The 27,354-nt window shown below is 56.2% G+C and overlaps 1 protein-coding gene across 1 annotated transcript in view; it reads right to left on the reverse strand.

The window, feature by feature from the left end:
* The window catches only part of UNC5B (unc-5 netrin receptor B), a 53,778-nt gene extending 26,798 nt beyond the window's left edge, over window positions 1-26,980 (reverse strand). The window contains exon 1 of the mRNA XM_040071645.1: window positions 26,860-26,980. Coding sequence (XP_039927579.1) covers window positions 26,860-26,953 — 94 coding nt within the window. The 5' untranslated portion in view covers window positions 26,954-26,980. The remainder of the gene's footprint in view (window positions 1-26,859) is intronic.
* Between the last annotated feature and the right edge of the window lie 374 nt (window positions 26,981-27,354).

A 27,354-nucleotide genomic window follows, 5' to 3' on the forward strand; every position in this document is an offset into this window, starting at 1 on the left:
CTTAGATGACAAGGCTTCCCCATCCCCTTTTCTGTGTTAGGATTTTATCCCTGAAGCCAGGGGTGAAGGGCAGGTACCTCAAGCCCATTGTGGCTACCCCTTTGTGGCACAGGGAGAGGCGTCCAGCTGGTGGCAAAAGGATTTTAGCAATTGCCTTGATTAGTTTTATTCCTTTCCCTCTAAACCCTGCAGCCAGCTGGGCTCCCAGGACCTCACACCCGCTTTAACACGGTGAAAACAAAAGGATTTGATTTGATTTGATAAAATCATTTGATAAAATCAACCATGAGGTTTTGGGGTTTTTCTGGGGGTGCCCATTTTCAGTGCCCGCCCTCGCCTGGCATCGCCATCCAGAGCGGGAGCAGGGGCACGCTGTGCTCCCACAGAAGGAAATCTCTACAAAAAACAAAGCCTTTTCCCCTCAGGGTCCCGGTTCCATGGAGGTGGGAGCCTTCGGGAGCTTCCTAGCGTTGTTTGGCACCCTCCTCCCCTCTCTGGCATTTCCATTCCCCAGGTCCCCACGTCGCCACAGGTTTCTTCCTTTCTCACCGCTGGGAATTTCCACCTTTTCTTCTCTGCACAGAGCCCATGTTCCCACAGCGCCGAGCTTCTCTTTCCTCCCTTTGTCCTCTGGCACACACATTCCTGCCCCTGCGCACCAAACCAAACTCCCGAGCTCCCACAGCATCCCTTTTGTCTCCGCGTGGGTACCCTCGGTGCGCTGTGCCACCCGTGCAGCTGGGGCTCCAGCCGTGGAGGAAGCATTCCTGCCGATGCTGCCACCTGTGTCCAACGCCCCAGCAAGTCCACACTTCCTCCCACACCTTCCTCTCCCTCTCCTGGCGCTACACGTGAAAAACTAGGTTTATTTTTTCGGTAAAATTTTGATTAAAGACAATAAGGAGACAAAGATAAAGCAAAGAGTTAACGGCTGGGTGCTTGGCATTCAGCCAAGAGCACAGCTATTATTTTGGAGATACTTTCAAAATGTCTTTTCTCTTATACTAGCTTGTTGCACATTTATAGACTTTTATGCGCATTCAAACTTTTCTACAAACTTCTTTACATCTTTTAGGAACTGTTTAGTACGGCCACTCTTTGGGCCTGCTTTTTTAGAGCGTGCGTGCTTCTTGGCTGTGGTTTTAATTTATTTTTACTATTACTTTGAGTTTGGGTCGTGGCCTATACCCTCCACAGACGGTGAGTGTTGATAATTGACATGTTAGCAGCAGGGTTATATGTTACGTATGTTATTGTGGTTATATGTTATATATTATATGTTTTTGTATGTTATATGTCCACTGGATGTTACCTCAGCTAAGCAGACAGTTTAAGTGTCCTATATTAGCTATTACTACTATGCTTAATTTTTGCTGATAGCCGAAGTCAAGTCTCTACCAACATTGCACATACAGCATTCACCTTAACACCTGCGAAATACGTGTTCGTAGCACGCAAGAGCCCGAGGGACTGATAAGAGCTGACCTTCCCAAGACACGGCTCTGAGGAGCGCGGGGACGGCCGGGACGCTGAACTCGGAGCCGCTCCGGGACGAACAGGCGGAGATCCCCGAAAGCCTGCCCCCGCTGGGAGCGGGACACGCCGGGCTCCCGAGGGGACCCAGAGCTCTCGGGGGGCAGGAGAGCATCGCCCGTGCCGAACGTCTTGGAAAAAGCAGGGAAAAGGCCCGGTGCCCCCCAGCGCCGGTGTTTTCTCCTCGCGGTCCCCCAGCGGCTGCATTTCCATAAGCGATTGGCACTAATTGCCTTAACTCCGGCCGTGCTGCGGTAATCAGTCACTAAGTGACCTCTGCTCCGGGAGGGAGGGCGGGCACGGCTCCCGCAGCCCCGGCGGGACACCGGGATGCGGCTCGGCTCCCGTCCGCCCTCCCCGGAGCCCCATCAGTGCGCGGCCTCTGTCCGGCCCTGCAGCGGCGGCCGGGATGCTCCGGAGCCCCGGCAGGGACGGATCCCGAGCGTTCCCGCTTGGAGGGGCCGCTGCCGATGCCACGGCACCGGGACCCGGCTCCGCGACCGCCAGCTAGCCCGGGGCTGCTGCGGATCGGGCTGCGCTCAAACCAAACGTGTACGAGCACCTGAGAGCCCCCAAACCCTCCCCGGGCATTCTGTGAACGCAGGAAAAGGCGTCGCCCCATCCCAGTCCCGGGGCAGGGGGACAGGAGAAGAGCAGCTGTCACCGACCAGGGGACGCTGGGCTCTAAGCCCCACGCCTGGATCTGCTTCCCGGCATTCCCAAAGCACCCAGGATAGCTCTGCACAGGGACTTCGCCTCGGGAAGCCCCCGAAGCCCTGTGCTGCACCTCCCAAGTTAACCCTGTCCCGCTCAGGGAGACGTCTCGAATTCCGGGGGGAGCTGGGGCGTTCAGCCCGGGGAAGGAAGGGCTCCGGGGAGACCCCAGAGCCCCTTCCAGTGCCTGCAGGGGCTCCAAGAGGGCGGGAGAGGGACTTCGGAGAAGGGCATGGAGTGCCAGGGCGCTGCCAGAGGCAGGGCTGGGCGGGATAATGGGAAGGAATTCTTCCCTGTGAGAGCAGGGGAGACGCTGGCACGGGGGTGAGGCTGTGGCTGCCCCCAGATCCCTGGAAGTGTCCCAGGCCAGCTTGGACACTGGGGCTTGGAGCAGCCTGGGACAGTGGCAGGGGGGTTGGAAAGCTCCTCGGAGATCCCTTCCTACCCAAACCATTCCATGCTTCCGTGACGTCCACCGACACAACAGGCAACACATCCAACCCCCTGCAGGCACAGCTAGAACTGAAAAAGAGCCACAAACGCTCCTTTGACACCCAAACACCTCCATCCCAAGGAGATGAGACCCCCGGACCACACAGCAGGGGTCCCTCTGGCACGCTTGGCTGGGAAGTGTAAGGACACATCCATGCTTCCAGGAAAACACACTGCAGCCCCTTCCTGCCAGTCCACAGGGACCCATTACACTAACAGTGTGTCCACTCAGCCTGATATATAAATTACTAATGTAAATTAATGGATAATTGAAGCCCTTTAGTCCTAAATATTTAAATTATTTAACAGGCAATTAAGAACGAAGGAGAAAGAAAAGAGGAAAAGGGGCCTTAACCCCAACAGGCAGAAAAAAATATAAATGAAGTGTGAGGAGAGCAGAAAGAGCTGAACACACACATTTTAAAGCGAAGCTGCCAGGTCCATTTTTTTTGAGGCGGGCTGGCGTTACAGTGGATGCCCCCAGATCCAGGGGGACGGGGAGAGGAGCATCCACCAAACAACCCCACCGAGCAGGACAGGTTCTGATTCACATCTTTTCCAGTGAGAAAAACTCCACGGCTTTGTTTGTAACACCTCTTGGTTACCAGAGTGATTACCAGAACTTCCTGGCATGCCTAAACAATTCTTTTAAATAATTTTTATCATCCTCCCTACCCCTAAGTTGACAGTATTCCCTTTTGTAATACCATTCCTGATTCCTTTTTTAACCTGATTCAAGTACAAACACACTTATTTCCAGTGTTTTCACTTTCTTTTTTCTTTTTCAGGTGGTCTTCGTGGCTGTTTCACTCTCTGCATCCCGCCCCCCTCCCTCTCCAAACATCCTCGGCGAGGCAAAGTGGTTACAATTCCTCACAAAGGCAACCCAGCAGGATGCTGGACATGATCGGTGCAACGAGCTTCCCACCCTCGGGTGTTCTGGAGCACCCTTCCAACAATGCAGCGCCAGCAAGGAACGGGAACCTGAGCAACACGGCGTTTCCTCCTCCAGCCTCCGTCCCAAACTGGCCAGGGATATTCCCAGCGCTCCCCTGGGAGCTGGGAGAGGTCAGAAGGAAACACGGTCCGTCGAGAGAAGACGTCATGTGGGAAAAGCAGGATTTTAACAAAAGCAGCGCGCGAGTCTGCGTGAGCCCGTGCGTGCCCGGGGACGACACCGAGGGCGAGGGGGGACGGAGACAATAGTGAATAGACTCCAGATTATATCCTGAACTCGCAGCCCCACGGGAACAGGGTTATAAAAACCCTTTTTATTTTGTTTGTAGTCCAAAACAAACAAGTACATAAAAAGCTAAACGCGGAGAAGGCAGACAGGAAGTGAGTAACATCTGGGAAACATCTGGCCCCGGCTGCGCCGCGAGCCCGGCTGCCGGCACAGCTCCGGGTACCTGCTCCCGCAGTTCCCCGCCGGTGGGGCCCCAAAACCTCTGCTCCAAACGGGGAAAAGGATTCCCCGAGCAGCACGGGACATCCCGGCACGGGGCTCCGAGCATTAAGGGTGCCTCTAGCAGTGCAGGACTGAGCCAGGGCTCTGAACACTGCAGGGCACCGTCTGAGCACCGCAGGACACCCCCAGGAAGGGCTCTGAGCATCTCGGGACACCCCCTGAGCATTGCAGAACAGCCCTTGAATAGAGCTTTGGCCATAAAGGGCCGGAGGACGCCCTGGTCCAGGGCTCTGAGCACCACAGGCCAGCCCTGAGAAAGGTTCTGAGCAATAAGGGATGGCCTGAGAGTTTTGGGACGCTCTGGTCCAGGGCTCTGAGCATTGCAGGAGGAAGGCAGGCCGGCCAGCTGGCACGAGGGCACACTTTCCCAGCCCTGGGAGATGCCCCACACCCTTCTCCACAGGAGAGAGGAGTTCCTGCCGAGCAGTCAGAGGGGCTGGAGGTGTTTTCTTCCTTCTGGTTCTCATCTCCTGTTCTTACTCCCCCAAAAGCCCAGTGAAGGAGCCTCCCAGCACCGCCCTGTGCATGGGCCTGGGGAGCCCGGGGAGCCCGGGGCCTGATCCTTGGGAAGGCTCCAGCCGGGCTGCGAGGGAGGAGAGCTGGCTTGGCAGGATCGCCACCCCCACCCCCGGCTCTCCTCACCGGGGAATTCCCCCGTGGCTGCCAGCCCAAGCTGCCAGCCCACATCTTCCCTCTCCACCCGCCCACGGCCAACGCGGTGCTCTGGGGGCAAGGAAAGGGGGTTGCAAGAGACCCCACGGAGCTCTTAGATAGCAAGGGAAGGTGTAAGGAGAAGGGCAGCGATGCTCAGGAGCGGTCTGGATCCCAGCAGGAATCCCTTCTGTCTCCCCCGTGCAACTCCAGCTGCATTTCCAGCCAGGAAGTGCAAACAGCCACACTCAGACACCCGGAGCGACTCCGCTGATCCCTCACTGCCACCCTGGCTGCACCAAACTCCCGGCAAGACAGCTTCCCTCAGCTCCTTGGATGGGCTGGGATCCCCCCAGCTCCCCAGATAACCCCAAAGCACCCTCAGGTCTCCCCAGAACGTCTCCCCGGCATTTCCTCTGCCATTGGCTCTGGCAGAGCCCAGGATTAGCACTTGGGGTATTCCCGTGGGGAGGATTAAAGCTGGCGCAAGGCTGGACCACGCTGGAGAGGGAGCAGCAGCTGGCTGCACGGCGTCTGGCACTGCTGCTCATTTATTCCCCATCGAGAACAGCAGCACGTGGGAGCGGTGAGGGCCACCAGTGGCACTGCCCCTGGCACAGGTGTGCCACAAGGACACAGAGGACAAGGACGCGGCGTTTGGGGCGTGCCGCAGCCACGCTGGCAGCTGGCTGTGGAGCATCTCCCCTTGGAGGAGGCCAGACACGACCCAGGGGACTTGGGAGTGAAGGGAAGCATTGGGGATGAGGATGGGGATGTCAGGGAGAAAAACAGGGAGGAAGGAAAATAATCTCAGAATGGTTTGGCTGGGAAGGGACCTTAAAGCGCATCTCATTCCAGCCCCCTGCCAAGGGCAGAGACAGCTTCCACTAAAATACCAGAGGAGGAAGGACAGTTTGTTTGGAAAGGGAAACAAGCGAGGCACATTAAAGGAAAAAATTATCCGTCAGGCTGGCAAGGTTAAAAAAGCAAAAACGCTGGGACACGGAAGGATAGGGAGACCTAATTAAAGAAGCCTCACCCAGAACACGCCACCAGCAAAAAGCATCTGATGTGTCAGGGACAGAGACGTCGGGTGCTGAGTGTCCCATCCCGTGTCACTGCACACCCTGCAGCAAAGGGCACAGCTCCCAAACCCCAGAGCCACTGCAGCACGAGGGTGAGCACTTTGCTTTCTCATTTCTGGCCATTTCTGCACCAGCTGATGCCCACCTGTAGCTTTTTTTTTTTTTTTTTTTTGGTTGCTATTACTTTAAAAACAGCTGCATTAGAAAGCTCCAGCATCAGGAGCTGCCCAGAGGAGCCAGACCCCGCTGCAGGAGGTGCTGAGAGCATCTCTGCAGCTAAATTTGGCCCAGCCCTTGGGCAGACCAGCTCCTGAAGGTGTCTGAGCACATCCAGGCTGTCGGGGAGAGGAGGGTGATGCACAGGAACCCACCGGAGCCAGGCAGCCTGTTCCCACCATCCCTCGCACGTGCTTTTTCTTTCAAATTCCCAGCCTAAATAAGGCTTTGGGGAGGAAATTAATGAAAAGCAAAGCTGATTACAAAGAACAATACAATGACTCAATCTGTTTCTTTTACCTCAATTGTATAAAGCTTTTACATTTATGAAGGTTTCTCTCGGTACACAATGAAAGAGCCCTCTGAGGGAAGCAGTAATGGCCCTGGAGACTTTTGAGCAAGACTGGACAAAACACCGCGGGAACAATCCCAAAGGAAGGACCAGATGATCTAACAGGTCTTTTGCATCTTTAATTCCTCACCCTTTTCTTTCTCCTCCAGTTTCAGGCACGGGGTTTTTTAGCTGCTGCTAATTAGATGTTAATGCGGGAGCGGCTGGTTTGCAGCACGTGGTGTAAGCAAGAGGAGAAACATCGGGGCCCTAAATGACAACCAGATCACAGGCGTGGGGGTCCTTATTCTCAGCCTGGAAAATCTCCCTCTGGGAGCGAAACAGGCCGTAAAATGTAGATCTTCTGTCCACACCAGGATGGATTACTCCTGCGGCCACCAGCAGAAGGCTTCCTGCCGCTCACGGGTCACATCGGCGCCGCTCTGCATCTCCTCCATCCCCACGTCCAGCCTCTTCACCAGCGCATGGGAAGGATCTCCAAAGTTGTTTTGCCTACCCAGGGACAAAGGGGAAACTCCACCAGCACGAGGCACACCAAAACAACCTGAGATTAGTTCGATCCTAATAGCAACCAACTCTCCTGGCTGCCCCTTTGCAGCGCATATCCCAGGAGAAGGCAACGGGATGCTCTCCTCACCTCCTCCTCCTCTGGGCTGTTTGCTGGGCTGTTTGGATCATCTCTCACACCTGTCTCAGCCAGCTGCAAGGCGCTGAGCCGAGCTCTTTGTGCTGAAATCAATGAGGTGATGCAGAGGCAGGAGTCTGAGGCCCTGTCCCTGGCGCCCAGCCCCGCCAGGGGACAGTCCCCGAGGCTGCCGCCGCCAGCACTACCCTAAACAGAATCATTTCAGTCAGAAAAGGTCTCCAAGGCCATCGAGTCCAAGCTGTGACACGTCCTCACCTCGTCACTCGGAGCAGAGCACCGAGAGCCACGTCCAGGCGTGCCTTGGGCCCTCCCGCCCGCACGTTGCCCTCTTCCTTTCCCCGCTGGCTGAGGCACGAGGAGGGTACAGCCTGCCCGAACCGCCTACCGCACGGTTTCCCCCTCGAACACGTCACTTTGCCCCAAGGTTTGGAAGTTCAGGCTGTCTGGGTTCTGCAATAGCCTTTGTGGACCCACTTGCCCGTTACTCTAAAGTTCAGGAGTTCAGACTGCCCGGGTTCTGTAACAAACCTGAGGTCGGTATGGAAATAAAACTCATTCTGAAGACATTAGCACCCATCTTCCCGAAAGGCCCTCACCCATCGAGCTGTTTGTAAAGACATCAGCACCCACCTTTCCAATCCAGCTCCACTGGAGCACCCTCATACCTCGAGGTCCCCATGGAAGACCAAGAACAGATGGGGAGTCTCAAATCTGCGCCAGTGGGATGTTACTGCCCTCGTTAGTGGGGTCAGAGCCCCACCACCAGCACCCCTACGGACAGGGACCTCCCTCGCCTGACCCCCCTCAGCCCCAGTTCCTGAGCCCAGGCATGACAGGAACAAAAGCCACTGCTAAGAGACACATTTACGACCCTCCAAGAGGGAGCCCGCTGACAGCTTAACGAGCTTTTTGTTTTTCAAGCAGTGGTTTTATATTTACGACCTGAAAGGGAAAGATGCAAGCAGGCAGGGACGAGCTGGGGGCTATCTGCTCCTTCTGCTCCTGACCCGATGCCGTCCAACCCACATCCAAGCCGTTCCGGAAAGCCATAAAAAACGATTGCATTTCAGCTTTTCCCCCCTCCTCCTTTCTCTCTCCCCTCCACTAAAACCAAAAAGCACCTTTTTTGGTGGTGCTCGCCTCCTGTTAATGTTCACCCCAAGGAAAAGCATCAAATATTAATGCAGGAAGCTTCAGAGAGCTCACACCGGAAATCAGAGGCCCCATATGCTGTGGAGTATCCCAGTGGATGCAAGATCCCACCAGTTCATCCCCAAGGCCTGGCTCTTTAATGCCTGGGAAGGAAGGAGGAGGCCAGAAGCTGTGCTTTTACGAGCACGAGGGATCACATTCCTGGGATATCAGCCCAGAGTTACACTTAGAGGAGGAAAAAAACTTAAGGAAAAAAATCCAAACCCCACCACCCTTCCCCGGGATGCTGTGCTGTTATTTATAAGCTTAAGAGGGAAAAGAGAGGGCAAAACTCCCTGGTTTTGTTGTTTTGGTTTGTTGGTGTTTTGTTTTTTTTTATCCCCAGCATTAGCACAGCAGAGAAATGCCTTTGGGCTGCAAGAGCATTCCAGCCACCAGCAGGAAGATAAGGCTCTTCCTTCGCCTCCAGATTCCTTGGCAGAGAGGAGACACATGGGGTTTAATTGCACACAGAGATGCCACAGCCCTGACACGAACACGATAAGAGCTTTTGTCCCGTGGAGGGCTCACCCGGCCGATAAGGACCCCGCCCTGAGCTCCTAAAACCCAGGAGGGACCTTGGCCGAGGAGCTGCAGGGGAAGGTGGGAGGCCCAGATGTGCAGCGCACATCTGGAGGGGAAGGGAGCGGCGTGCCACGGCAGCGTGCCACAGGGCACTGCACGGCCCCGCTCCCGGCAGGCCAGGACAGCACCCTGCTGCCTGCTGGTGACATCCTTGTGCCCAAATGTGCCGCTCCATGGCCTCTGGGGGCCCTCCCAACCTGCAGCGCCGTGTCCAGCCCTGGGGCCCGCAGCATGAGGAGGACACGGAGCTGCTGGAGCCAGTGCACGGAGCAGCGCCCGGGGCTGGAGAGCCTCTGCATGGAGCCAGGCTGGGAGAGCTGGGGGTGCTCACCCGGAGAACACCCAGAGAGACCTCCGAGCCCCTCCCAGGGCCTAAAGGGGCTCCAGGAGAGCTGGGGAGAGATTTTGGACAAGGGCCCGGAGGAACGGGACAAAGGGGAATAGCTTCCCACTGCCAGAGAGCAGGTTTAGCTTGGATATTAGGGAGAAATACTTCCCTGTGAGGGTGGGGAGGCCCTGGCACAGGGTGCCCAGAGCAGCTGTGGCTGCCCCTGGATCCCTGGCAGTGCCCAAGGCCAGGCTGGGCAGAGCTTGGAGCAACCTGGGAAAGGGGAAGGTGTCCCTGCCCATGGCCTTTTAAGCTTAAAGATCTCTTCCAACCCCAACCATTCAGTGATTGTATGAACCCAGCTGCGGAGCTTGGGATATCTTTCCCTCATCCTCCTCCGCCCCGGTGCACAAGCAAAAAAAGAAGGAAAAAAAAAAAAAAATCCTTTTAAGTGCGATTGAGGCGAAGCGCAGCGGTGCTGCTCAGAGCAGGGCAGCCCCCTCCCCGCTCCCCTTCCCCACTTATCGCTGCCCGGGGCTCTGCCCGGCGCCTGCCGATAATCAGGGAGCGCATTGAAACCCCGGCGCCAGACTGGATCCTTATCTCCTCCCGAGCAGGAATGCGGGATGGGGGCTGCCGGGGCAGCAGCTCCCGGACCAGCGGGAGCAGGAGGAGGAGGAGGAGGGGGAGGAAGAGCCCCGTCCCACGGCCCCTGCAGCGAGCAGGGGCTGGGGAGGGCCGGGGGCCCTGGGCACCCCGAGGGGCGCGCAGGGCTCGGTGCCCAGCCCCGGCTCCCGGGACGGCCGGAGGGGTCGGAAGCGCCCCCGCCTTGCGCAAGGGCCGGTAATTATCCCCGGGGATAATTACTCTGCTTCATTTCCCCATAAAGCCAAGGCCGGGGTGCGGGGAGCCCGAGGCATGAGGCGGCGGGACGCCAGGGACAGCGGGGACAGCCGCCGTCCCACCCCCGCCGGCAGCCCCCCTCCCTCCCTGCCCGTCTCCCGAAGAGACGCAGGGTGAGAGCCCTGAGCCGTTCCCAAAGCAGCCCAGGCCCTTCAGGGTCTGTGCCGTGGGAGGAGGAGGAGGGCGGGAGCCCAGAGCCTTCCTCCCCGGCGAGGAGGAGGGCAGGCTCTGCTCAGGAGCTCCCGGGGCTGATCTCCATCACCAACAGCACCGACAGGAACTTCCAGCCGCCCAGCACCGGCGGGGAGAAGGAGAGCAGGGAGAGCCAAGCTCCTGCCAGGTGGGACAGCGGCCACGGCTCCAGCCTGGCGCTCCCTCAGCTCCCTCCCGGCACCGGGGCCGGATGCTCTCAACACCCAAAAAAGAGCTTCGAGGGCTTCTCGCAATGAGGAACCCGAACTTTGTCCTCAGTGCCCTCCTGGCAGCAGCATCCGCGGTGAATCCGCGGCGTGGGGACACGGACAGCAGCCCCCAGCTCCATCCGGATGGGCAGCCACTCCAGGAGGAGTCCTGATGCCATCAGAGCCCCGGGGAACTCGCAGCCAATTAAGGCGATATTTAAAAAAATCATAATAAGGGGCTAATGAAGTTTCGAGGCTGCCGACAGCAGCCATATGCCTCAAATATGCTGGGTACAGTCGGTGCCTAGGTAATGCAACTGCAGGTAGCAGCTCGCCTAATTAGCTACCAGAAGAAAGTCTAATTTAAAACAAAGCTCTTATTTTATTTATTTGCTGACAGCAGCAGAGCAATTCCCTCCAGCATGAAGCGAAAGCAAACACACTGCCCTCCAAACAAACCACCACGGGCTTTTTAATTGTATCCTCCAACAAGTGTTCCCTGCTTAGTCTTTGGCAAGGGAGGGGCAGGGGGAGGGAAGAAAAAAAAGCAAAAACAAAAAACCCCGAACAACAGCAACAAAAACCCAACCTGCGCTTCCATTAGCATTACAGAGGACTCGCAAAGACAGCTTCCCACTTGTCACCTCCCTGCCAGAGAAAACAGCAACCCCGGACCACCTCTACCGTGCAGGGAAAACTGCCTTTAACAAAACACCCCGCAGGAAATGTGTCCCCCGCTCTCCTGTGCCCACCTGGGGCGATGAAGGGCTCGGCACACCCGCGCTGCCATCCCCGAGATGCCCGGGTTGGTGCCCGGCTCCAGCCCACTGCTGAGAGGTGTGCGTCACCCACACGAGCCAGGACTCCTGACCCTTCCTATCCCTACCCTTCCTTCACCTCCGGATGCATCCAGAAGCAAATGTGGGGAGGGGAAAGGGAAATCCTAGAGGCACGGAGAGAGTGCACCGTGATTTTATTTAGTATCTTTATTTATTGAAGTGCTTTAAATAGATATGGATTGACTCTCCCGGCTCTGGCTATTACAGCTTGAAAGGGGAGCCGCAGGCAGCTCCTGGATTAATGCACATGAGGCTACTTCCTCGGATGCTCAGCATCCCACTCCATCTGGGACCTCCTCCTGTCTTCCACGCTTCACCTGGGGCCTCCGCATCCCCCTCCTCTTGTAAAACACAACGTCCCGGTGCCTCCACTGCCCCACATCCACGTAAAACCCTCCTCGCCACCACCCCGATCACCCGCACATCCGAGAGGGAGCCGCCAGCTCCAGCACCCACCCAGCCAAAGCCTGCACCTCGCCACCTTCCTCAGGCGGTCCGAGCTCTGCCGAGTAATCGGGGATTCATTCCATCCCCACAGCACGTCCTGCCAACCATTTATGGATTTATGAAAGCGGAAAGAGGCGCTGCCAGCCTTTATGGACAACACTGGCCGGGCCCTGCATTTTTCTCCCTGCTGATTAAAGTAATAATGCTCAGTTAAAGAGTAGGTAAAAAATCACACCATTTTTAGGCAGCTGGGAAAGAGGAGGAAAATCTATTGTGGTGGCCCTGAACAAGCGCTTCCCCAGGGCTTCGAGGCAGAAAACTTATCAGACACTGCTCTGATCACATATTCAGGCTGGACCATTAGTCTTGGGCATCAAAAAGGAGTAACAAAAGGTGCCCCTGACCGCAGACTGAGTGAGGAGGGGGAAATGGGGTTAAAAACCCACAGAGGCCAAAGGCTGGGGAGTAGCAGCAGCTCTGGGGCTCGGGGGCATCCCCAGCACACACTCCTGCCACATGAGTGTCCAGGGACAGTTTGTCTCCTGCATGTTTAGGGCTGCAGAGAAGTGGGAAAATCAGCATCCACAGCACCACGAGGCTGGTGAAAGATTTCCCCAGGGCCAGCATCCTCAATCATCCTCAACAACGTATTTTCTCATTCCGGCCTCCTTCGGCTCCCCCGCTACGTCCCAGTCCCAATACCCATCTTACAACACCTTTCCCTCCAGGAACACAGCTCCTTTTCTTCCCTGTAACTCCAAACCAGCTCTTTGTCCCGGGCACAAAGAGCTGTGAGGTTTCTGCTCTGAGTTTCCCTCTGCACCGCTTTCCCATCCGGCTTCTTTGGGAATGCCAGGGCACAAAGAGAGCCAGCCGTGACCTGTAGCTACTTTGAAAAATTATCTCCCCCGGAATTTTCTCCACACCTCCTGAAACGATGGAGATGACAACACAGCCTCAGAGGGGTCCCCTTTCTCCTTGGCAATCACCCGCTCTCTGCTCACTTCCTAAATCCCACGCAGATCACCCAGCCTGGGGAAGCCAAGCAACACAAAATAAGCTGGAACCATCCCCCATCTTGCTTCCAAACCACCTTAAAATGGTCAAGTTAGTTATTCTTGAGGGAAAAAAAAAATTAAAATCCATGTTGTTGATGCCTTAGCCCCCTCTCACAGGTAGATGGGAAGCTCATGGCACGAGCAATAGCAACCACTCAGCTGCTTTTGTAAGCTCCCATTCCAGCGCCTCAGGCTCAGCCTTCCGAGCACACCCCAGGCTCCAGCCAAACTACGCCCATTCCTAGGGGTGACCCGAAAACCAACAGCCCAGCAGCTCCACTGCTGTCCCGACAGATGCTGAAGGCCCCCCCATTCCCCAGAGGTGGCCACGGACAAGGTCCACCCACAGCTGGGCACCGGATCCCAGCATCATCCAGCCCAAGCTGTTGCTTCCTCCCTCCTTCCCCCCCTCCAAGGCTGGTTTTCCAGGCAGAACAGGGACGGGAATTACTCAGGCAGCATGTGACATGACCACCAGAAGGAGGGCATTGCATTACTGGAGCTAAAACTGGATCCCTGTTTCTATTGTCTATTCTTTTGTAGCGATGGGAAGAAAGAGCTGCTGCTCTGTAATCAGGCCTCCTCTGGCTGCCTCCCTGCTTTTAGGGCCAACCAGGATAATGCAACGCCGCTTTCATGTGGCAAGAGAAGCTTATAAACAACACTATTAGACTGCTCCACCGCCGAAATTAAAGCCCTGCTCTGAGCCTCAGTCCCTCCCACAAGGCAGCCTGCTTTGCCTCGGACTTAATTTCTTCTCCCAAAGCCTGCAGCACGGGGAAAGGACTGAGTCTGGTCCTGAACGAGCACTCGTGAAACTCAGTGCCTCCCAAAATGATGTCCATTACCTATTTCTGAAAAGAAGAGTAATTCCTTCCAGCTTTTGCTCACGTGCTCTCGGCAAACATTCATTTCTTGTCCTCCCTCACAGCAGAGCAGCAGCTCCAGATCCCGATTCACCCCGAAAGTGAATGAAAGTCTTCTCTTCACCGATGCATCTTCACAGCTTTATTGTGGTTTTTTTGGTCCAAAGCGATTGAGATTTACCCCACCCCACACCCCATAAAAACTCAGATTCTGAGCTCACCCATACACATCGACCCTAAAACCTCCGGAGCGGATTCACTCAGCCAGAAATGATCTCAGCTGTGAAACATCACAAGGGGCAGTCACTTTCTCAGCAGTCTCAAAATAGAGGTTGTTTTTCTTTTTTATTTAAATTAAAAGAGATGCCATCTCTCTGCATTATCTGGAATAAACATCCTGGTGCTGGAGGAAAGCACACTTCAGCTTTCCTAGCTCCAGGTTCTCATTCCCACAGCTCCTTGAGAACCTCTTCCTGGTTCTCCAAGCCTTCTCCTGCACTGCATTAAGAGCCTGTCTCTGAAAAAAAAACCAAAACAACCCTGTGTTTTAAAACCAGAGGGGACTCTGCAATAGGACAAGGACTCCTTTCAGCACCCAAGTGGCCCCAGACCTCCTCCCCCAAGTTCAGCTCCTCTTGGATTAAAGCTTCTCCCAGCAGCTCGGGACGAACCAGTGAGGCAAGAGCCACGTTCATTGTGGCACTGACCAGGGGACAAGCACCAGCCAGATCCAACCCCAGGGACACCCTGAGGACCTACAGAAGCAGCTGAGACCATCTCAGCAGAAGATGCTCTTCCCCCCACCATCTTTCCCCTTGGTGCTCCATTTTCGGAGGGGCCAGGAAGCGCTGCTCCCCAAAAACATGGAAAGCCAAAGCTGCAGGATAATCCTGGCCCAGAAGTCTACAATAACCCGAACTCCTGCAACCTTTGGACCCTGTGGTTGACATCAATGCCCCACATCCAACGTGGCCAAGTGATCTTTTCCAGAGCTGGAAGGAAGCTTCCCCGCCTCTCCCCGCCGACCCAGGCGTGGGACGCGCTTCTGCTTCCCCTTCCACCTCCAACATCATCAGCAAGGATCATTTCCTCCCAACAGAGGTCACCTGCCTACAAGTGCCATTTGCCATGCCCCGAGAGCGGCCTTCAGCGCTTCCCTCGCCCTGCCTAAGGTTTTTTCCAGCATTTTTCTCAGTCCTTCACTTATCTCCAGATGCCCCATCTCTGCTCATACGCCGTGGTCCCACAAGCAGCACAGCAAAGCCTGTTTTCCTACGGGTCTGCTGCTCCAAATACTCCCTCCCACGTGGCATTTGTGCTCCTCAATAGTAGGTGGCAGGCGTTATGCTGTTGATGTTTTGGGTTTTTTTGTTTTGTTTTGTTTTTTTTAGTGGGATATTAATAGATCCCTCTCACTGGCCGACCAGCCTAGATTAAAAACTTTATTGCTAATTTCCTAATCAGGCAGGAACTTAATTACGAGACATCTACTTCTGAGTCAGAGGGAGAGGGATGCAGACATACAAACAGCATGGCAGCTAAGAAAAAAAAAAAGTCTGGATTTTTTTTTTTTTTTTTTTTTTTGGAAATGAAGCTAAAAAAAGAACCCCCCTCCCCCCAAACAAACCAGCAACAAAAAGAAACAAACAATCCAGCAAGCCCAAAGATAAATCCCTGGGGATTTGGGGTGTTTTAGGCACAGGAGCTCCTCTTGGGGCAGGGGACGAGGCGGTCCAGAGGGGCTGGATGCCGCGGGGGTCACGGCAGTGCCGCCCTCCCCCTGTGCCCCACACAGAGCGCAGTCCCCACGGGCTGCGAGCAGATGGTTTCCGAGCTGACAGGCTGCAAACAGCTCCGTGGAGCCGGCCGGGGAATCAGATGTTGTCTCCATGCCTTTAGTTGAGGGAACAAAAGATGTCTCCCAGCTAAAAAAGTTTGCTGGGAGACCTCGGTGCTTCTCCTGCTTCTAGGTTTCTTTTCGAAAGCACTTGCACCCAGCTCAGATCACGCAGGTCTGATGTCCGAACAGCTCTACAAGCTGTCTGCACATAACTTTCTCCACTTTTCCTCTGACCCTCCCCTCGGTAGCTGGAAAGAGACCACAAGGACAGCCCTGGTGCAGGGCACATCACCCTTGCTTTTCCTGCAGGCACTCCCTTTCTGGCAAAAATTTCTTCCTTTGACTTCCTATCAAGCCTGCAAACACCATGAACTCAGGACAACCAGGACAAGTTTCTTCCCAGTATCCCTGTTGTTTATTTAGAGGAACCCCAAGGCTTGGAAACAGCCCTGGACCCCAGCACTAAACACACAGGACAGCAGAGTGCCAGGCAAGAGACCCAAATCATCTCTCAGGGCGGGTTTATTTAATGAAATCATCCTTCAGTAGGCCACGCTGGATCCCCACACACCTACCGGGATGCAAAGCCCAGCCAAACTGCAGGACTCCGGCTCCTTTGGCTTCCCTGCTGCTTTCAGCTCTGCAACTCGACCCTCAGCGAAACATATGGTTTGCATTCTCCCCCCCTAAACTTTCCACAGACTCCTTCCCCCGCCTCGCCGTAGCACACAAACCCCAGCCCTTTTTGTCTCCGAGCGAGGAGCGGTGCCGGCAGCCCTTCCCATCCCTCTGCAAGGGAAGGAGACGAGGCTGCAGTAAAACCCCTCGGCCGGGACCGCTGAGTGGTCTCTGCTGTTCCGTGCAGGGGTCATTAACAGCCCGGCTGGAGCTGCTGCGTCCCCTTCCAGCCAGTCCATAAGTACTGAGGAAAACGGAGCCAGTGCGTCACGGTGATGTGGAGATGGGGAAAGGGGGGAGCAGCACAAGAACTCACTCTGCAAGGGAAACTTCTCCTTCTCCAGCCAGCCTGGGACCACTGGGGTCCCACACTCAACCTCAACCCTCTGCAAAAGCCAGAAACAGCATCCTTTAGGATGCAGGGATGGCAAACGGGTCCAGCAGTGCTCAGAGGATATTCAGGGTTAAGCAGCGACTTCACCTCCTCTTTTCCCCTCCCTGCGTGCAAAAATCATCTTTTACTTTCCTGTTAGCCAGTTTTCACCTAATTTTCTGCTTCATCCAGCAGCCAGGCTTTTCCCACTCAAAATGACTCCGGCGGCCTAAGCCGGTCTTTGTCCAGCTCAGAATCCCAATCCAGCAGGAAGGGGCAAGTGGGATTCTTATGGAGCGCTACCTGCCTTACTAAAAAGCGAGGCATCGCCTTCTCCCAGCCCATGGCGCTGGGTGGAGTTAAAGACCCACCGGGGTACCCCCTTCTTCCTCCCAGTGTCCTCAAAACACCACACTGGAGAGGAGCCCTGCGGAGCCTGGGAGCGCTGTGGCACGGACGGACGGACGGACGGATGGACAGACGCCTCTGGCCAAAACAGCGGCGGCTGTGATGGAAACCAGAAGCCTTGCGGTCTGCCAGCCCGACGGCCTTCCCAAGGCATGCCGAGCATTGCTGGCGCGCCTGCGTGTCCCACGCCGGCCACGTCCGAGGCAAAAAGCCGCCCCAAACCCTCTGGAATCGGTGCATTTCAGCAGCACAGGACCAGCAAGCCCGACAGCTCCTCGGAGCACGGATTCCTCTTAGCAGGTATTGAAAACCACGCTCCCCAAAGGAAGAAAAACACAAAGTCATCTATTTTTGACCCGCTCTGTGTTTAGCATTGGTGTCGCTCGAGGTTTTAGCTGAACAGGGGAGGCCCTGCAGTAACCTGTGGCTTCCCCCTACTCCTGATCCCGCAGGATCCTGCCCCGTCGGCTGCGACCCCATCTGCAAAGCCGGCGCGTGGGTTTTTCCATCCCTGGCAGGACCAGCCGCAACACGCCCCAGACTCCCGGGGTTTTGCTATAAACTACAAAGGAACCTGCCCAATTCGCCCCAGTTTGCATAACCAGTTTATCCCAAGCATTTGTTTTAAAAGCTCAGCTCTGGTTAGTCACTGTTCAGCCCAAGCAAAAACCCAACCCTCTTCCCGGCTTTTGGATCTTGCTTTTCCAGCTTTGGGCACAGCCAGCATTTTTATCTTGGCATATAAATTTTAGAAACATGAAATATGTGCCTTGATGCCTTGGTTTTTTTATATATATATATATATAAATACACACTCACACACAGACATACATACGTACACATATGTATAATATATATTTTATTTGTATCAGGGTATCCAAAGGATCCGCAGCCCAGGATAGAGATTAGCCACGAGGCTGTAAGTCCTGAAATCCAAACCTAGTCATTCACCAGTAGCAAGCCATTAAGCACAGACACACATGGAAAAAAAAAAAAAAAAAAAAAAAAAAAAAAAGGGAATGAAAAGGGGGAGGAAAACAGTTTTATAGCTTGGCAGCCCACAGCCCACTTCATCACACTCAGGATCCCAGTCACCCGAGCAGCTCCACAGCCAAATCCCCTCTCCTGTAACAAATCCCGTTAGCGCTGACGCCGGAGCGCGGAAGGAGGCGTTTGCAAGGCTCTGACTGCAGCAAAGCGGCCAAAAGGATGCGCAAGAGGAATCAGACATCCTGCAGGAAAACCTGCTTCCACAACTGAGTCAGCATCTCCTCCTAAGGACTAGGGGAGGACAGGAGGAACTGCCGGCCTGGGGGACGCGCTTGGATGGACCTGGAAGGGGAGACCCAAATGCCAGCTCTTCTCTCCAGCCCAGAGCGGCCCCGGCACTGACAACGGGGTCGGGCGTGCGCCCAGCGGCGACACCACGTCACCAAATGCTTCTCCCCAAAACACGGATTGATGGAACCCCTCAGAGGAAACCCCAGGGAGCAGCATAGGGATGCCACAGCCCCAGCAAGGAGCTGGGAGCAGTGGGAACAGCTTAATCCCAGCTTAATTCAGATTTCCAGCAACGCTTGACCCACTCTGTGAAGATGCCCCCCAGCCAGGGCCCAGACAGACAGCAGAAAAGACAGGACATTCAAGCTTCTCCAAGATAAGCTGGAAGAGAAAACCCTTCCACGAACCCCGTCTCCAGCACAGCGACCCAGACCGCTGATTACTTTTAATTGCTGTGTAATTGGACTCTAGCAGCCATGCTTTCATTTTAAGCCTGTCTCTACATCTCGCATCTGTCAAAGGGGGAAAGAAAAACCTTCAAAAGTAATATTCCAGTGCGGGAACACCGTAGCACCGTCCAGCAAGCGCCAAACCAGCTGCGGCAGCAGGGAGGCAAAGGCTGCACCCCCGGCCTGTTTGGGACAAACAGGGGTGGAAGGCGGCGCTGGGATCCCACAGCTGGGCAGCGGCCATCCCAAAGGCAGCAGTGGCCCCAGGGCAGCCCAGCCCACGGCAGACAGCACGGCCACATTGCAGGATCCACCCTCCTGACCAGCACTAATCACTACCTCTGCTTGCAGGGCCCTGCAAAGCCCTCGGAGAGGAGACGCCCCTCCAGGTGAGGGTGGGGACGCTTGTTCGCTGATGAAAAGCAGGCAGCAGACCGCTTTTTTTTTTTTTTTTTTGTTGGGGGGTGGTGTGGGTGTTTTAAATAGCATCCACTTTCTGGCTGCTGGAAAACACCCTCCCTTCTCTTCTCCCAGCCAACCCAAACAGATGGAGCTAATAATGCAGCCGGGTGACGGCACAGGATGGTGATGGCTCGTCAGGGGGAGAGCAGCCCCTGCTCACAGACCACAAGAAGGGGAAGCAGACTCCTGAAGATGGCAGAGAGGCAGAGCCCACCAACCCAGTGGAACAACTCTGGTTCATCCATCTCCATAAAACCCTCCAAAGTCCTGGTACCAATCATGAGAGTTAAAACTCACCTCCAGAATCACTGAACCCAACGTTTGACCAAACACCACCTTGCTGGCCGCGGGATTGTCCTCCATCCCAAGTGCTCCCAGTCCTCCAACCAGCAGTCAGGAAGAATTACCGTCTCCCAGACAGCATGCGAGTCCACTGGAGGGTCGGCGAAGCAAAGTCCTCACCTTGGTGCCTTCAGCCACCGCTGTGGATGCCCTCACGTGTGCCCCGAACCTCACAGCCCAGAAAGCACTGAGGATGCTGCTGACAGCAGTGCTGCATCCCAGGCGTGTCCCTTGTCCCACTTCAATCTGTCCCCAGGAATTTCTGGGCTCTGCGACCTCTTGCCTAAGGAAAACTCCCACGCCGCTCGGTGCAACACAACCCTTTTAATAGCCTCCCGCCTCCGCAAGCCACCCTGCCGGGAAGCCTGGATCTAGCTGGAAACGTCCCATCCCTCCATCCTGCCACCGCTCCAGGAGGTGCAGGTACAGCCAGGAGCCCACCCAAAGGTGGGCAGCCCAAAGTGCTCCTTGCGTGAGTGGTGAGACGGGACCGCAGAGGCATTTAAAAGCTGTTGATGTGGCGAGAAGGGGGCAAGCAGGGGTCACTGCCTCGGTAGTGGCAGCTCCCAGGGACAGGAGGCGCTCCACAAAAGGAAAGACTCACAAAGCAACAGCAGGACAAAGTCTGGGTGCAGAGAACCCTGCTCTCACCCCAGCTGTGCCCTCACCTCCCCTCACTTAAGAGTCACCAGGTCTGTCTCCATAGAGCTCCAACAGGGAGGGATGCCCGGCAGGGAGGAGCATCATCACCGTGCCTGGCAGGAAGGAGCGCTCCCCATTTCCCACCCTGTGCTCAAACCCTCTCACACGTGTTTTGCCTGGACAGCCTTCGGTTCAACGCTCCAAGGTGTGCTGAAACTCATCCCTAGGACAAGACAAAGCATCCAAAAACGACGTCACATGCAGCAACCTCAGTCCCAAGAGCACTTCTCCGCCCCTGTGGAAGCTTTTCTTCGCTCCCCACGCCTTTTTCTAGCATTCCCTACTTTCCACCTGCACGGATCCTCAGCTGACGCCCACAGCATCATTCCCAGAGATCCCCCCAAGCCCATCCATCTGCACTGGGGTGTCCTCGTCTCTGCTCCTGAGGTGGCCCCCGCTCGAGAGGGAGGCAGATGGATCTAATACGCATTAAACGTCTCAAAATGAGATTTTCCACGCTCTTTCAAAGGGAAACAATCCCTCAGCTTTCCCACTGGGCACGGGCTTGTGAAGGAGGGGAGCTGGGGGCAGCAAAGGTTATCCGTGGGGGCTCTGTGGAAACCACACCGGCAGGACCCCCCGGAAGCAGGAGAGATGCCGGGACCTGACTGAGCCAGTGTCTGGCTCCACGAGGGGCTTGTACTGACTGGGCTGACAGCCCTGGGTGTTCCAGCCGGGAAGGGATCGCTCGTGGCACAGCCCAGCCCTTTTCCTCCTCCTCTGTTATTCCCACAGGAGGCGGGAATAAACCAGGGAGAGGAGTGAGGATGGCTGTGCTAATATCTGTGTGCGCACAGGTCTTATGGACTTGCAGGGCCAAGGGGGAGCCCCACAAAAATGCTCCCCAAATCCATAGGGAATTCTTCCTTTTCTGAGGGAGCTTGCTTGCCTGGAGAAAGGGACAGCCCAGACCTGGAATTCCAGGAGAGAAAAGCTCTGCTCACTTTTCTTCTTGTATAACCAGGTATACTATCACTCTTAAGTAATAATGTAAGTAACAAGTGTCTCATCAGTTCGTACCCCTCATCTCCCAGGGTATTAAAAAACGACAACAAACAAGACAACATATCAGCACTGCCTTAAACTTACACAGCAAGAAAAGCTAAAGGGGAAAAATACCTCAAAAACATTTCATTTTTAAATGCTGGGGGAATAGGTCAGCCACGTCCACCCAGACCAAGCTATGCATAGCAGACAGTGGGATGCAGCTCCTGATTTAATTTTTCATTTGGATAAATTCAAGTGCCATGGGCACAGTCCAATTTTGGGACTCCAGTGCCACTGCCATGTCTGCCATCCCCATGCTCCTACCCACATGGCTTCACAGCCATTCCCAAGGCTTGGGACGTAGTAATTCCTCCTCCCTGCAGCAAGGAATTAGCTGAAAAGGGGATGTTTCCCAGCACTTAAACAAGTGAGAGCTTGGCCATCAATCCCCAGAAGAGAGGGGAACACGAGGAGAGAAGGCACCGAGGCCCCCACGGATGCTCCAGCCAGGCAGGCAAGGGAAGGGGCCTGGCAAAGCCCACGGAAAGGTGGGAAGCAGGGTTCACACATAAAACAAGCACACTTTTTGCCTCTGAAACTGGGAACAGCCTCCCTAAGAGTGGGAGAAGCCACCCAAGGCAGTTGGGAGCAGAGGAGACCCGAGCAGGGCCGGGCTGCGGCAGGGAGGGACTCGCAGGAGATTAAAGGCAAAGTGCAGGACACGCTGGAGCAAGCCCCGTGCTAAATAATTCCTGCTTCCCTTCCCTTTCCTCGTTTTCCAGCGTGGCTTCACCCAGCCTTTCCCAGCCTGGCTGGCGTTTGATCTCGGGCCTTGCTCTGCCTTTCCCTCAGCAGAGGTGCTGAGCCCAGTAAAAATAAATAAAAAAAAAAGGCGGGTTGAGCCCCTGAAAAAAAAAATACCAAACCAAAACAAAACAAAAACAGCCAAAAACCAACCCAAAACAACAAACCACCTCCTAAAACTCCAAGCTCAGCAAAGATGTGGCTGCTACCAGCCCAGCCCAGCGGTTTGGGATAGGGAACGGGCTCCGGAGGAGGAGGAGGAGAAGGAGACGGCAGCTCTTCCCCTGGCTGAGGAGCAGGTCTGGGGCTGCCAGCCCAGCGCATTCCTGTGCCGTGAGTCAGGCCCCCGAAAAACCAGGAGGCTCCAAAACTCCTTCTCGGCGCAGCCTTTGGGATGCTCTGCTCGCCTCCCCGTTGCGCTCCGCAGCGGAGCTGAGCCGCTCTATTATCCCAGAGCCCGGCGGGGACCCCCGGGACAGCATCGCCCTCCGGGCTGGGAGCCGAGAGCCGCCCGCAGCCCCCGAGTGCCTCGACAGGAAAGAGCCGAGCGGCAGCCAGGCCCGCAGGCTGCGGGGACGGGAGAGGGAGGCTTTAGGGAGCGCAGGGAGGGTGCTGCAGCCAGCCACAGAGGTCCCTGGGAGGGCGGGTGTGGAACCAGACATCGGAGCAGCTCTCCGGGCCTTCCTCGCCTCTCCCGAGCCAAGGCTCCGCAATTCCCAGCCCCACTGCGGGTCACACAGGATCTTCTCCAGTGCCCCAGCCTAATGTGAGGAGAGACGCTGCTGCTTCACTGATCTGGGACGCCTCCGAGGCTCTGCTTTTCGGAGATGCAGCTCACACAACGCTGCCTCCAGGTCCTGGGCTCCGGCAGAGCCAGGGAAGGATCACCCGGGATCCCCTCAGCCCAAGGCGAACAGAAGGGAGTCACAAACCGGTTTGGGTTGGAAGGGACCTCAAAGCTCATCCCGTTCCGGCCCCACTGGCGCGGGCAGGGACACCTTCCCCTGCAGCAGGAGCCTCTCCAGCCCGGCATCGAGCACCTCCAGCAGCAGTAAGGCTCCGTGTCACCAGGCACGGATCCCCCGCACAGAGCCGCGTCCCGAGGGCCAGCGCTGTGTCAGCTCGCTGCCACCGCGCTCCGACTCGCGCAAAACAACTGATTACAGCAGATTACAGCCCTGCAGATCGTGGAAAACCAGAACGGGAGCCAGCGGGCCCCCAAATGGCATGGAGGAGCCAATGGCGGCACTGAGCCCCTCAGGCATCCCTCGCACCCCTGCTCATCCCCCTTCCCGGGGTGAGACGCACGGGGAGGATGGCAGGAGGGGCAGAGGGAACGGGCTCCTGATTTATCTCCCCCCCACCTTGCTCCAGCAAATGTTTTCACTGGCATTAGCATCGCTAAAGCCGGGAAGATATAAATGAATAGGAAACAGCAGGAACCTGTGGCTTTATGGCACCGACATCTGCTGTAATGAACTGCTCAGACTCCACGCAGCCCCTTCCATCCTCACCTCACGGCATTCCTGGCCTGGCACTGGCCTGCCAGCCTGGCTTTGCCCAGCAAAGCCCAGCCCAGGACTCTCCCAGAAGCCCACAGGGCTGCCAGGATGATCCCACTGGGGATCGTGGAGAAAGCCATGGGGATGCCACTGCTAGAAGCAGAATGAAAACAGAGCTCCTCACAGAATCTTGGCTCACTTAACTGACCCAAAATACAGATCTGCTTTTTATATATGTTATGTATATGTGATTCGCCTTCGACTAGGACAGGGGTGGAAAGGGAACAAGCATCCACAGCACCAAAGGGACCCACGGCACCGCACAGAGATCAAGGACACAGCTGAACCCTCCAAGCTCCTTACAGGGTCAGCTTCTGGTTTCTAAGCAGAGAGAATGCAAGCTGGATTTCCTCCCTGCCCCCCACAACTACCATTTCCAAGTGATCCTGCCCTCTCTAAAGTAGTGTTTTTCCATTTCTCTCCCTTTTTTGTTGTTGTTGCAGTGTTTCTCTCTACTGCTACCACGCACAGAGAGCACCTGCTCACACAACGAAGCAGCTGAAGGAGAAGGAGACAAAAAACTCCTGAGCAGATCCTTCCAGACACTGCTGTCCTCAAGCCTCCACTTCCAAAGGACAGGATTTTATGGGCAACAGGTCTTGGAGCATCTTTTCCCCAGCCATCTGCTCACGATGGCAGCAGCAGGCAGGCTGCCACCCGTGTCCTCATGCTGCTACCCCCTCTCCATCCCTCTGCCCCTGGGTGTTTTCCTGCTGGTGGCAGTGCAGGAGGGTGGAAGGATGTACCTTCACCAGGATGGCAGCTGTCCATAAACACCCCTGTCAGCCAAGTCCCCACCTCCAGCATCACCCTCTGGATTTCGGCCGCCCTCCTCCAGCCCCTGTGCAGCCCCGTGGGGAAAGACCCTCCAGCAAGCTCCAAATCCTCACGCCAAATTGTTTTCCTCTGCAGAGGAGAGCACACAGGAGCAGGATGGAGCCTGGAGAGCAGCCTGGCAGGTAAAGCCCCAGGCTCAGGGTGGGGGCACACGCTGAGAGCCGGGTTCTCCCAGCAGCGCTCCTGGGGATGGATGAGTGCACCAGATGCTTTCTGGGTTTCAAACCCCCACCCAAAACCACCTTTCTACCCCCACACTGCAAAACCCGACACAAACAGCACGTACGTTCTTTGTTATTAAAAGAGAAAATTGTTTTCTGGGTGATGCCTCTCCCTAAAAGCCAGGCAAGCAAGGGGAAGGGAGTGGATGATCACCCAGGCCAAGCACCGGTCTCGGCTCCCTCCTCTGCTCGTCACAGGCCACCTCTACACAACTCTCCTGGAGAAACACTAATTATAGCTCTCCAGCTAAAAACTTTATTATACACATGCATACGTATGCCAGATTAGCAGCATGCCTCGAGAGAGCTCCCCAGACTCAAACTGAGCCGGGTGGGTCAGGTTTAACTCGTTTTTTTTCTTCTTTCTTCCCTCCCTCCTGCCCAGTTTTATTTCAACCCCTGCATGAACTCGGTGCACACAAAAATAAGAGGACAGAGCCAGGCATGAACACAGCACTCTCATCTCCCCAGCTGCCCTCAGCAGCCACGGAAAGCTCGGCCACGGCTAAAGCCAGACCCACGGCAGCCTGGCTAATCCAGCCTGGCTAATCCAGCCTGGCTAATCCAGCCTTCCCAAACCCCAGCGCCGCACACCTCGGGGCCCCTCGCTGCCCATCCCTGCGGCACCGCTCCCAGCCAAGCAGGACACCAGTTGCCAGCTCTCAAACCTCTCCCTTCCCACCGAGGAGGGAGAGTTTCTTCTGGCTGGAGGACGCTGCTGCAGCAACATCCAGGCCCCTGGATAAGTCAATAGTGCCGTTCCTGTTTCCCATTTGCCGAAATACACTGGATCTTTGTGTGGCGGAGGCGGAAAAAATATTAATCTAATTAGACTCCCTCCCTAAAATTCCTCGTCACCTTAATTATGTTTCAGAAAAGAAGGCTTGGTTCATTTTCCTAGAAAATCAGCTTGTCAGGAGACGCTTTCAACTCCTTGACAAGATCGATCTGTGCTTCGCGACGCGTCCTCAAACCCTCGCCAGGAGCTGCGGGGAGCGAGATCCCGAATTCCCGCCGGGATGACGACCTTGCCCAACACGGCCGTGGTCTCTCCCAGCCCCCAAAAGGCCATCAAACTTTACAGGGCTCCCCATCTGAGCTCTGCACTCGAGCACATCTTTTTACACCTGGAGAATAAACACGGGCAGCTTTGCTTTGCCACCGCCGGAGGATGACAAAGGACAAGGTCCTGAGGTGCTGAGGATGCCCATGAGCCGCGGAGTGTGGTGCGTGGGGGGGAAATTCACAGCGGAAAGGCTGAGTTTGATCCAGGAGTCCTAACGAGAGAGGGCAGCAGGAGAGATGCGCCTCTGTTTCTCGTCTGTGGCAGGGATCACTAACGGGAGGGCTGGATTTGAGTGCATCTCAATCACAAGATCGGGCTGCGCACAGGAAACTCTGAACAGCCGTAGGAAAACACCACTCGGCTGCCCGGCCATCAATCGCTCAGCTTATAAAAATGCAGATTTAATAAGGATCATAAGAAAAAAAAAAAAAATCCACGCTGTATAGTTACTTATTTGACCCGCCGGGGAAATCACACGCCGGCGCTACTACAAACAGGGCTGGGTTTGTTTTGCCTTTGCCAAGAAAAATAAATAAATAAATAAATAAATAAATACACAGAGAGAGAGAGAGAGAGAAAGAAATATAAGGAAGCGGCACGGCGAGGCGAGCAGGGAGCGGCGCTGGCTGCTCGCATTCCCCGGAGCATCCCCCCCGGAGCGGGGAGCGCTGCCAGCCCGTATCCCCGCGGAGCATCCCCCGGAGCGGGGAGCGCTGCCAGCCCGTATCTCCGCGGAGCATTCCCCCGGAGCGGGGAGCGCTGCCAGCCCCCACCCACCCAGAACATCATCCCCCCGGACCACAGCATCCCCCGGGCGCGGAGGGCGCTGCCAGCCCGCATCCCCCGCGAGCATCTTCCTCCCGGGAGCATCACCCCACCACCGTAACCCCTCAACCTTTATATTAAAGAAAGAATTAAAAAAAAAAAAAAAATTAAAAAAAAACCCAAAAAAACCCCCCACCAACTCGGCGTCCCAAGGCCGGTCACCTCAGCCGCAGCGAACTTTTTCTGGGGGTGCTGCCCAGCCCACTCCACAGCCCTCCTCCGCCCCCCAAACTTGCGCCCCCCTTACCTGCGGCGGCCAGCGCCCGGCGGAGCAGCAGCGCGGGGAGGAAGAAGGAGAGGAGGAGGAGGAGGGAGAGGCGGCGGGGCCCGGGCGGCGGCATGGCGGCGGCAGCGGGATCGGCGGCGGCACCGGGAGCGGAGCGCTGCCCGCCCGCCTCGCCACACTGCCGGGCTGCCCGGCGCCGGGCGGGGCGGGCCGGGGCGGGCCCGGGGCGGGCTCTGCCGTCAGCCCCGCCCGGCCCGGCCCGGCCCGGGGCGCGCCGTGCGGCCCGGCCGGGAGCTCTGCAGCGGGCCCGGCGGGCGGCAGGGGGAGCCGCGCCCCGCCGGCGGAGCGGGGCCCCGAGCCCCCCGGGACCCCCGCGACGCGGAAAGCGGCGTCCCGCCGCGCTCCCGGGGAACGGTCGGCTTGGAAGGGACGGCGGGATCCTCTTCTTCCGTCGGCGCGCACACTTTCCGCCGGAGCGGGATGCTCCGGGCCCCGTGCGACCCGGCCTCGGACGCT

Source organism: Hirundo rustica, chromosome 8 (genome assembly GCF_015227805.2).
Source record: "Hirundo rustica isolate bHirRus1 chromosome 8, bHirRus1.pri.v3, whole genome shotgun sequence".
Lineage (NCBI taxonomy): Eukaryota > Metazoa > Chordata > Aves > Passeriformes > Hirundinidae > Hirundo > Hirundo rustica.